This window comes from Varanus komodoensis, unplaced genomic scaffold, assembly GCF_004798865.1.
Source record: "Varanus komodoensis strain SLA01 unplaced genomic scaffold, ASM479886v1 scaffold21, whole genome shotgun sequence".
In the NCBI taxonomy this organism is placed as follows: Eukaryota; Metazoa; Chordata; class Lepidosauria; order Squamata; family Varanidae; genus Varanus; species Varanus komodoensis.
The window spans coordinates 15,379,067-15,390,959 of record NW_025335589.1 but is presented as its reverse complement, the minus strand read 5'-3'; the positions used below and the strand labels follow the sequence as shown (position 1 = coordinate 15,390,959).

At 36.4% G+C, this 11,893-nt stretch overlaps 1 protein-coding gene across 10 annotated transcripts in view; it reads left to right on the top strand.

Annotated features, from left to right (window-relative positions):
• Window positions 1-10,604, top strand: part of NEK1 (NIMA related kinase 1) — a 39,613-nt gene extending 29,009 nt beyond the window's left edge. For 6 of the 10 annotated variants that reach the window (XM_044430899.1, XM_044430897.1, XM_044430894.1 and 3 more), the window contains 9 exons: window positions 604-771; window positions 1,177-1,294; window positions 1,393-1,496; window positions 3,032-3,243; window positions 3,944-4,098; window positions 5,389-5,588; window positions 7,746-7,879; window positions 8,114-8,246; window positions 8,860-9,319. In XM_044430899.1, coding sequence (XP_044286834.1) covers window positions 604-771; window positions 1,177-1,294; window positions 1,393-1,496; window positions 3,032-3,243; window positions 3,944-4,098; window positions 5,389-5,588; window positions 7,746-7,879; window positions 8,114-8,246; window positions 8,860-9,071 — 1,436 coding nt within the window. In that variant the 3' untranslated portion in view covers window positions 9,072-9,319. The other 4 variants (XM_044430901.1, XM_044430903.1, XM_044430900.1 and 1 more) reach the window with 3 other exon arrangements.
• Window positions 10,605-11,893: the final 1,289 nt, after the last annotated feature.

Below are 11,893 nucleotides of genomic sequence, written 5' to 3'. Positions count from 1 at the left end.
TTTGTCTTGTCAGTTTTCTTGTATAGCACCTACTCTTCCTCCATGCTCCCTTTGACAACTGAAACATAATAAGTTAGTGACCCAGTAAGGCTGCACATATTAGACAGATGTCCAATAGCTGCACTTTTGAAAGACAAGCAGGAAAGTAATTTTAAAAAACAAATAACAAGTTTGCATGCTTCTGAAGCACTGAGTTTTTCTAAAGTGCTGAACAAAAAGGGCTTGCAATCAGAGTGGAGAGGGATGAGATGCCTAAACAAGTTCTGCCACACAGGTATCTGGGATACAGATTGGAGCTGACTGGAGGATTGAGGAGGGAGGAGAAGAACAAGCCCAATTACCTATTGGGCATACCATGAGTTCTTCAATGAACAACCAACCCACTGTTGCTTACTCACAAGATGGCTTAGAATGATCTGCAAACCCACCCTAAATATCTCCACTTTCAAACACACGTAAAATTTCAAGATTTTTCCCCTTTGTGTTGGAGAAGCCCCCTGTCTGTGAAGCATTAATTAGATCTGGGCAGATTACTTTTTTATTTCTATGCAGAAACTAATTTAATGTGTAGATTTAATATGGAAATACTTTATTTTACTGCAGAAGTTCCAAAGGAAGAATTAGTGGTAAAAACAAATGGTGAAATGAGAGCAGCAACTCCAGTTGGAGAAGAATCATCAGGTGAAATTGACAGTACTGAAAAAATTACACCAGAAAAGCTTTCTGCACCTAAGTTTATCCAGTTATTGCCCAAGCCTGATTTGATAAATGGTAAGATGTTCCAATTCAAAATTCAAAACACATTCTCCTATTTGGAGCAGAGCATAAAATAGTTTTAATTGAAGTCTGTTAAAGGTTTGTGAGAGTATACCAACATAATGACAAAGATGATGCACACAGAGAATGTGTATGCAAGAGTTTTAATGAAGTCCCAAAGTTGGTTTTTAATTAGTCATGACTTGCTGCTGCTTCCCAGTTGTACACTAAGCACAGCTTAACTATGAGAATTAAAGGGTTCCTTGAATGTCTTCTCATAAGACCTATCCATAAGCATGTTTATCCATAACAATTAAAAACAGGTTTTACCAGCTCCTGCTGAATATTACTAAACATATAGAAATTAACACTGATTCAAGTAAATGAGTTCAACATTACATTTGCAACTTGTTTTCACAGAGCCTGAAGACCTGGAAACAGAATTGTTAGAAGAAACTAAAGAAAATAAATGCAAAACAAATGAATTTCCTGTTACAACTGATGTTTGGATTAAAGAAGGAAAAGTAAAGGAACCAGTGTAAGTTATCCTTCTCCTATACTTTAGAAATCCATTTTTGAGAGTCTGATGCACACATATCCTATATAATTGTTCCTGGTTGTGATGATCTTTAACAGGTCACAAGATCATACTGACAGTAGCCAGTGTGACAACAAGGAAGATCATGCTGAAGGAGATGGAAATTCAAAGAAAACATCACTCAGTGATGAAGCAGCAGTAGGTCAGCAATTTAAAATGGAATTAGAAGTGTCTGGTGATTTTTTCCCCTTTTACTAATTTAGGAATATTTTGGCTGCATTCCTATACCCCACTGAAACCAAATGGAAGTAAACAATCTCAACACCAGTGAGACTTTAATGGCTGAGCTGATCTTTGAGAAAAATTATTACTTGCAGAAAACTTGACAAATTGCTATGAAACAAAAGTGTAACTTTCATGCCTAAAATACACATGATGGTGATAAATTTGTGTTCAAACCTGAATCTGCCCAAGTTCAAAAAAGGATGCAGGGTAAGGGCAAAAGAAGCGTAGGTTGGTTGCCTGCCACAATAGGTAACAGAATAAATGTGTTCGGATTTCTGTCATTTGGAACTGTGGATTCCACAGTGGGCCAACTTTTTATATGCATAGTCACACAGATTCTATAGATTTTCAGAGCATTTTTAATTTGAGGAGGGTGTTGGGTGAATTCAAATTTGCACAAAAATGTGCCTTAGTGCAAGTGTACACTTGTGATAATGTGTACTTCTGAGTAGAAGAAAGTCCATACATCCCGACTATAAATATGAGCCTTTACTGATTGTCTGTATTCCACTTGACACAAAGTCTGTACCTCAAATAGTAATGAAATTGATTTCTTTTTGTCCTCTCTGAAGCCCTGCTGCATCTTTGGAGAAGGAGCTAGCATGGCTCTTTCTGTAGCTCCTGCAAGGCAGGAGCTACAAGAAATCCAAAGTCCCCCAGTCAGTGTTCACAGGACAGTGTCCCTACTGTTGTGTGTATATTACAATCAATTTGATCCTTGTCACATATCTAGTAACACACAATGTGCTAGAAGGGTAAATAAGTTGGGTTTCATTGAAACAAATTGTGATATCTGCTCCCTTCTGCTTTTCACAGAGTTTGGGCTTCCAAAAAAGGCATTCTGAATCAATGCTATCTCTTCCAATGATCCTACTATATCTGAGGTCCTCCTTTTTCCCATCAGAAGTTGCTATCTCTGAGTGTGTGTGTTTAAATACACACCATACTATATGTACCACATACAGTATAGCCTACTGCCAGTATATTCTTTACATATCTATTCTGACCCCTTTCATAGATTTAAACAGTCCTGCAGTGCAAGCAAGGAAGGAAGGAGAGGCAGGTTTGTTCCAACAATATTTCCAGTTCTTCTGCCTCAGGAAGGTTAAGTTCCCAGTTGCTAGACTTGCCTTCTCTAAAAGGAGAAGCTGTATTGGTGCTTCTTGCAGTTTTTTAGTAATGCCTTGAACTTGAAGAGATGGCACACAACTGAACAAGAACCTGGAGAGAGAATGAATGAGAACACACACACACACACACACACACACACACACAGAGGCAGGTGAGCCTATTCAGAAAACTTTCAAATCTGCTTTAAGAACTGACACTTGATAGCAGTTAGATAACATTGCTAATATAATCCAAAACATTAAGTAATTTCTTTGATAATTTTTCAAATAATGTTTTCTATATTGATGACTTTATCAATAAAATTATTCTTTTTCATGCCAGAAATGAATGATTCTATGCAACCTGAGCCCTTTTTCCAAAAGGTAGGGCAGCATCAACCAAGATTAACAGCTTTTCCAGTTCTGTCAGCCCAGTCTTCTCTTGATGATTCTCTTCCAACAAGATCTCGCTCTGTATCACCAGAAAAAACAAAAGGCAAAAATTCACTGTTGATAGGTCTTTCTACTGGTCTCTTTGATGCAAACAATCCAAAGGCAAGTATACAAAACCTTCAGTGCAGTTTATAGATTAGCGGACAATAGAAATCTTAAGTTGGAAATGTAAACTTTTTGTTTTATGCATTTGACAAGTTATGCCACACACAATGCAACAAAAGTGTGGCTTCAATTATTGCTGTATACTGGCATGAAAAATGTTTCTAAGAAAGAAATGGTGCGCAGCCTATGTATAGATGATCACATATGATTATAATACCTGGATGTATTTGCTCTGCAAACTTGTAGTACTTAAGTAACTGTTGTATTCAACTGTCTACATAAGGATTATGTATTTGAACCTACATAGACTGCTCTTTGTACAAACATTTTTTAGGCTGAAAATGGACTAAAAATTTGGGATGTGCTAGTCTAGCAATAACTTTTATCAAGATGTAGGTTGTGAGCAGTCTGAAGATGTGTATGGTGTTAGTACTGTTATTGTTTGGAATGTGCACTGCAGTACATTTTATATCTTGAGGAAAATTTCATTATTTGAGCACAATGATTTATGAAAATTCTATCTATTCTTGTGCTTTTGTGTTCTAATTTCTTCTCCATCCCTCCACCTTAAATAATTAACAAACTGTTCCTTCTTGCAAGACTAAAAAATATTGCTTTTATTAGTATAGTTATGTGAAAATTAATTCCTTTAGTTAAAATATTTTAACTGGTTATGTAATTTAACATTTCTTTGCAGTTACTGAGAACCTGTTCACTCCCAGATCTTTCCAAGCTCTATAGAACATTAGTTGATGTTCCCAGTGTTGCTGATGTACAGAATCAACAGAATCTTGAAATAGAGGATATGGAAGATGAACCTGTCAAAGGAGAACAGTCTGATTCTGAAGACATGTGAGCAAACAAACAAACAAGCATTTTTTTTCAGTCTGATGCTCTCCAGATGGTTTTAGACTTCAACTTCTTTCAGTTCCAGCTCATCAGGAACCCTGGGCATTTTCATCCAAAACATCTGAAACAGAAAGGCTACCACAAATGCATTCTTTTATAAAATAAAATGCAGGGCAGTATCCCATACTGCTTCTGTGTATCCACTTAATGCCATTGTGCTAACAGAACCCATCACCAGTGTAACAGAGAGCTAGGTCTTTATAGGAACCCCAGAAATGAGTGGATAAGCAAAACACCTTTCTGCAAGTTCTGCTGACCTGTTCTGTTATGAAGCACTAACCCTAGGAGTACTTAAATCTTGTTGCTAAGCAATTCATATTTGCTTTGATACTTTCAACCCATTATCCTAGCCACAGACCCCTCAGAAAGTAGGTATTGGTCTCTAAGCTATTTTGCCACTGACAACTCTTTTCCTCCTCTGGTCTCTTTTAATGGCTTGTAAAGCAGTGGGACAAAGAACCCCTGTTTCACTTCTCCTTATCTGGTGCCTTGAAGTACTTCGTTGGGTTATCATTTCTAGCTTAAAAATGTATTAAGATTCTTTCTTCCAGTTGTCTCTTCATTTCCATCCTAACAGGCTAAAAATCCACTTCAGACCTGAAAACTAGTAGTTTCATATGCTCTGCAGAACAGATATCAAAATTGTTCCTTCTTACATGTTTTTTGAAAGAATATCACTCCATCAGACTGGACTCATAACTCTAGCGTGAAAAGTATGAATTAGTGCATGAAAAGCATGAAACAAAAGCATCAAAAGCATGAAACAAAAGCATGAATTAGTGAATTTTATTACCTGTAAAATGTTTAATATTTACCACAATAAAAGTACATCCAATCTGGATGTTATCTTCTGCAGTAAAGTTACTACTACAAAGCTGTTTGCTGCACATTAGCTCCCAGGTTGCGCTGGCAATTTATGTTTTAATTGCTTGGATAATTTGCATCCCAGTATAGTAGTGCTGACAGAGAGCAGTATTCTTGTGGCAAGTACACATATGATCAAAGCATCAGTGAGTTTCCTATACAACATGGTAACAGCCCATGGAGTATTTTGCTGCAGCAGCCACATGGGAAAGGGCCAACTCATGGTTCAGCCCTTGGAATATTTGGGTGATTTTGACCAGTGCTGAACTATTGTCCTTGGTAAAGATATGTTTTGCAATTTTAGTCTGGCCTTCTAAAGAACAGCCTCTCCTGTATTTGACCATGGCACACAAATGTTTTCTGTTGCAGTATGTTCGAAGAGGCAGATACTGATTTGCAGGAGCTTCAGGCTTCAATGGAGCAATTGCTTAGAGAGCAGCCCAGTGATGAGTTCAGTGAAGAGGAAGAAGCAACTTTAAAAGCTGAATGCCTAGCAAATGGTACTGAGGTGGATGACGATGATAACAATCCCAGTAGCGAAAGTGCTCTTAATGAAGAATGGCATTCAGGTATACTTCCATTCCAGTTAATAATTTGTTCTTATAAAGTGATGGCTCTAAATTGTTTTTGATCAGAGTTTATCTTGGCCTGTGGAGATTGAAACTGTAACACTGGCTTCCCAAAGGTTGGAAATAAAAACTACAGCAGGACCCCTGCATTCACTGGTTTGAGTTACTGCATTTTTACTTAACCACAGTCGACCCGAGTCCTAAAGAGAAGTCATAAAGTGCCAAAGAGAAATTGTAAACTGCTGTAAATTGCCAAAGAGCATAAAGTGCTTCCTTTAAGTGAAAATTCTTGATTGCATATGGAAAGAAAAAAAAAGTATTCTGAGGGTGCTAGGATGTGTGGTAAGAACAAATCATCTGTCTATGCAATTGTGAAAAAAGAAATGTGTATGTATAGTGTCCACTACTATCTGTGGTTTCAGGCATCTACTGAGGGGCTTGGAACCCAACCTCATGGAAACGGGTCCTGCTGTATATAAACAATGCAGTTACTGTCATATTAATTTAGTTTAAGCAAATCCAGTTAGCTTATATCTAATGTACAGTCATAGTTAATTTGCTTATGACATATCTAACTACAAAGCGTATGTTAAAAAGAAAGTAGGAACTGTGCTTTTGCAGATATAATATATGAATATGAGCATTCCTAAGCTAGATCAAGTCAAAGCTCTGTCTAAGCCTGTCCCTACATCTCCAAGATTTGCTGATTCCCCGGACTCTTGAAACAGTGTTTGCTAATTTTGCACATGTGCAATGCACTAGTCTACAGGCAGAGGGTAGCTTTGTACAATTTCTTCTTGAAAGCAGTAAGAAGGTGGAATCCCTAACATTGTATAAAATGTGGGAGGTTGAGGAGGAATTTCCAGGTTTTATAGTTTTAGCTTTTCATAGTTTATAGGATAACACAAACTTTTAATGAAATACTTATATTTCTGAAGCTTCCCTCATGCCATTTTTGTTAGGGCATTCTGTTAGAGATGTCTGCTTTATAGAGAGCTGCCCAGAAAAAAACGCCTTGCTTCTTACATGCTGCCATAGGCTCGCTCACTCACTTAGATTTCTGTGTCACCAAATTTCTTCCATGCAATTGTAGGTGAGCATGAGCTTGATACAAACACATGGAGGGCCTTTGGTAGCACTACTTGAAGCATGTCTTAACTAGCTGAAAAATTCTAGTTTACAGTAAAGCTTTTCTTTTACTTCTTATTTAAAAACAAATCCAGTATATTTTTCTGTTCCTTGGAATCTTTTGACTATTCAGGATGGGTTACAATGAACACCAGTGATACAAACCTAAGGTAGTTGCACGTGAATGAGCTATTTAATGAGATATAAAGCTACATTGATTTTTAAAGTTATACACTGCTTTGGGTTCTGTTGTATGAGTATGTATCAATGCCCTATTTCAAGTACATTTTTGGTTTGGAATTTATATGGATACTCTTGGAAATGCTCTTTATGTGCCTTCTGAGGGATGTTTCTGACAAATTGATGTGTACACAAGCAATTTCAGTTGCTAACAGAGCAATCCTAGGTTAGGTTTCCCTCCTAAAGCTGTACACACCCCATAACTTCAGAAAGAAAACTTCCTTCCAGTCCCTTCCCATACAACCGCCATGGAATGAACTGTGGCAGTAGCCCAGAAGCCTCCAGCGTCAGAGGCAGAACTGGGCTTCAGTTCCCATAAGCCCCTGTCAAGATGATCAATGGTCAGGAATGCTTCAAGTTGGAGTGCAAAACCTTTGGTTATCTATACTCTGCCCACTATTAGTCTAGCTGGTGGCAATCCAGTGAAATTGCTCCCTTACTATAGATAGCAAACTTAGAGGAATCTTACTTGAAATCTTGTTTTTTTTAAAAAAAATAGCTACAAGTGCAGGAGAAATGAATTTATATTTTCACCAGCAGTCCTCAGAAATAACTTAAATTAATGGAAGTATACTGAACCCAATAGATCTCCATAGTGCATTCTTTCCAAAACAGTGAGTTGGAACTAGTTGGAAACTCTCTGTATTGTATTATTTTAGCATCTAAGTACACAGTAAAAATGCACTGTCTCAGCACTAAAGTAGCATTTATAAGTAAAAATAATAGAGTAATAGGTATTAATATGAAAGAGAGACAATGCTAAAATGTATTCCTCTATTTCTTTTGTAGACAACAGTGATGGTGACAGTGCTAGTGAATGTGAAGAGTATGATAGTGTTTTTAATCATTTGGAAGAGCTGAGATGTAATCTGGAGCAGGAAATAGGCTTTGAAAAATTCATTGAAGTTTATGAGAAAATAAAGGTTGGTGAAATGTTTTATTTGAACACAATGGAAGGCTAATTATGAATTATGATCCATATTGACTGTGGGGGTGGGTTTCTGCTTTCCACCAAATTAGTTGTCCTTGTACAGTTTTACAGAAGATCACAACTAGTAAAAATAAGGAGGCAGGGGTTTTATTTCTTGGTAACTTTTGAATTGAATTGGTAACTTTTTATTATTTCAAATGGCATATCTCTATGCCTTTTATCTTAGGCTATACATGAAGATGAAGATGAAAACATTGATATTTGTTCAACAATAGTGCAGAATATTTTAGGAAATGAACACAAGCATCAATATGCCAAAATTCTCCATTTAGTAATGGCAGATGGAGCTTATCAGGAAGGTAAACTGTCTTATCCTCCCCCTCTTCTGTTTGTGTGTGTGAAGTGCTAACTTTTATAACTGCAAGTTGTCACTCTTTTGTTTGTGATTGTGGTTGATGGTTCCCATATGCATTGGGAAGTTACAACAGGAACTTCTATTTGCTAAAGAAATCCTTAAACAGGTGGAAACACTTGTTGCCAGAATAGGTCGATGGAGCTTCCTTCTGCAAATTCTTTTGACCTTCTCTGTTCTGGAAACAAGCATTTCTCCTTGTTTTAAATTACATCAGGATTAAGTTCCCATTGTTAATGTTGCCTGCATGCTAAAAATAGATCCAGTTAGTGTGCAGGCACCATTGAATACTGTCCACCTTATGTAATATAAATTTTATAATATGAATGGTTATGGTTGTTTATAAAAATGTAGTTATAATTTGACTTGTTGAAAACCTGTTGAAAAAAGTCTCTAGAGTTGAAGGACTTCACCTTACCTCTTCAAATTGTAAATTCCTTTCAAAACTAACCATGGTGCAATGTTTCACCTATATAACATTAATGCTAACTTTGTTATTTTTTACTGCCTTTAATACTGGTTTCAAATTCCAGCCTAAATCTGACCATAGTTATCATCAGTTTTAGATGGGTGCCACACTACATTATGGCTAGCTTCAAAAAAAGAAACTGAGAGGGAAATTTTCAAGAGGAAAGGGGAGGAGGTATGTGAGTGTGTTAAAATGTTGAGCCGTCTCCTAGAACTAGACCATTATCCATACATTAGTCTTCTTTCAGCACATAAAAGTATAAATCTCTGTAGCTTTAACACTAGAAAACCACATCATTTATAGCAGTTTATCATGTAAGGTTAAACTGAAGAAGCATTAACTGAAATGTAAATAGAAGATTTACTGTTAACTGAAAAGATACTCACACACTACTCGTATACGCTTAGTAAATTGTCATTACTTTGAGGGGAGATTTTCTTCTCTCTCTCACTCTCTCTCTCTCTCTCACATACACTCCCTGTTGAATCACTTGCTTTTAGAGTAGATATGTTTAATAAATTATTTCCATTATCCTAGTAAACATTTCTACATCTTCTTTCTTTGCAGACAATGATGAATAACATACCTTGGTGACATTCTGAGCAAAATGTAGGTGTATGGGTTCTGTTGAGCAGAATAACAAGGCACAAATGAAAAACAACAGTTTACCGAGGCAAGCTTTAAATCTTGTTGATTGTTTGGAGGTGGAAAAATTTACCCATCCCACTGAAAGGCTTTTTATAGATTCCCTTTGCCCTATAGGTTCATTTGTTCAAATGATAACTGTACATTTTGTTTAAAATGAATAGCAAAGAATAGAAGGGCTGACTCAGAAATTACTTTCTATTTGAGATCATGTGTGTGAATAAGCCCATGTCATATTAGCTACTGTTTGTATAAATCTAAGCAGTGAAAAAGAACAACCCAAACTAAAAAGAACTTTTAAAGTTATTTACATCAGTGGTTTAAAACACCCTAACTGATTTTACTGTTGGAAATGTTGGAGACTTGACTTTTTTTTTCTTCAAAGTACTTTGTCATTTCTCAGTAACAGTCTTCTTGATCTTCAACACACATTATGTGGAAGCACTTCTCATTAAAATCAGTGGTATATTTCCATAGGATGTATTTTTTTTTTTTTTTGCTCAAGGCACTTGAGTATTTCGTGTATATGTTTGTGTAAAAGAATAATCTTCAGAATTTGCAGTATTTTTGCCATGATCAATTACCATTTGTTCTGCCAATCAAAGCCACAGTGTATCATTTTCAAGACCTAATTTGATTTCTTTCAGTTCAGTTAAAGAATGAGCTTGCTGAGATTCTGCTGTTTTCTACTGTAAATCACAGCAGTTTTCAATGTGAATGCTTCTTTTACAGTACTGCGATGTACACGGTTAGTTTACTGCTCATTTTGGGCCTGTAATTGGGACCATCCTAGCAGTGATGGAGATCAGAGTTAATGTAAATATTGTACTGCTACTCTTTTGAAAACAAGATATGTATCTTGCAGCCAGATTGTCCAAAGGAAACAAGTATTTTATGCTTTCTGCCTCTTCCCTCTAAGAGAGGAAGGGGTACTTTATGGGGAATTAGACAAATTCCTATAAGATGTTGACTTAAAATATTTCTAGAGTGCAACAGGTAATATCAGCAAGCTAGCTGAATCAGCTGTATGTTTAACATCCAGTTTTTCTATTGAAAAAGTAGCTCTGTGTTCCCTGGCTAATAGCATGTCAGGCAGAAAATACATATGTGAACTCACAATTATTCTAACACTAAATTTTAAAGTTATGTTTCACTTCTAACAACACAAAATAAATGCTTGGCTTTTCTGTATGATTCTTTGGAATTCTTTTTATTTGACAAATACATTTCTTCCCACGGTCACCTTGAGAAAAAAGGAAGCAAACCTAAAACACTGTTCATATTTTGTTACACGTTAAACTAAGTTCAAAAAGTTGGTGCTTGCATGTTACCAAGTTGGGATATATACCTTGTTAAAAATTCCATTCTGTTCCGTAGCCCTTTTCATTCTCAGTGGTATATGTACAAGATGTATTACAGTCCATCTGAAAGACCCATAGCAAGTAATGCTATTATGCAAAATAAAATGCACTGTTCTTTTTCTTTGCCCGAATATAAGCTTTAAAAACAGGCCCCAGACAAACTGACAAATCACATGTAGCACTAGAGCTCAAAAGTAGTCAACCACTTGCTGGTTTTGGGGTTGGACCTTCTGGAAAACTCTGGAGGACCTGAGTTTCTATAAACCTGTTGTAAGGTCCGTCACAGAGAACAAGATGAAATAAACCTGTTCCTGAACTGAACCATTTAATACTGAAGGGAAGGCTCACATAATTGAATACTTCTCTGTGGAGAAAAAAGAAAACCTGTCAATCTGGTTTACACACTGATGCTTGTAGCATGCCCTGTGATTGTTATGTTGCTTAGTTAGAAAGGGGTTTCTTGGAGATAGCTTGTTCACTCCTCTGCTTTTGTCTGTATGTTGGACTTTTATGTCATCTTAGGACAAACATAGTTTTTAAGAGTTCAGTAAGACCAGAAATCTGTGGTTACATTTCTGTCTGAAAGATGCTGTCACTCTTTACCTACTGACACCACATTCCTCTGTCTTCTGGCACAGAACAGTTATTAATCAATTCCTAACTGCCTTCATATCTTAAGGAAAGAAGTGAAATTCATAATTTCTTTCTCTTCATTTAGACCACTTTCTGCACAGATCATTTTTCCCAGCGCAAGAAAAATGACTAAAAATATTGGGACATAGTTTATGCAAAAAGTTGAGAAGGTCTGTTAGGAGGAGCATAGCAATTCATATACCATCCTACATTTCTTATTGCTCCCAGATTAATCCTTACTCCCTTATCTGTTGCCTCTCAGAACAGTAGTCATCTTCTTCCTCACAAGCTGCTATCAACATTTCTGATAACTGTAATTTCTGGTTGCAGAATTTGAGAGCAGAGGATTATTTTAACAACTCCAAAATCTGATCTAAATACAGAAAGCAATCATTCAACTCTTTTGACTTTTAATAAAACATATTGACATGATTATTAATCAGTAAAATTGTGGCAATGCTAAAGTTGTAAAATCTGTTACATATA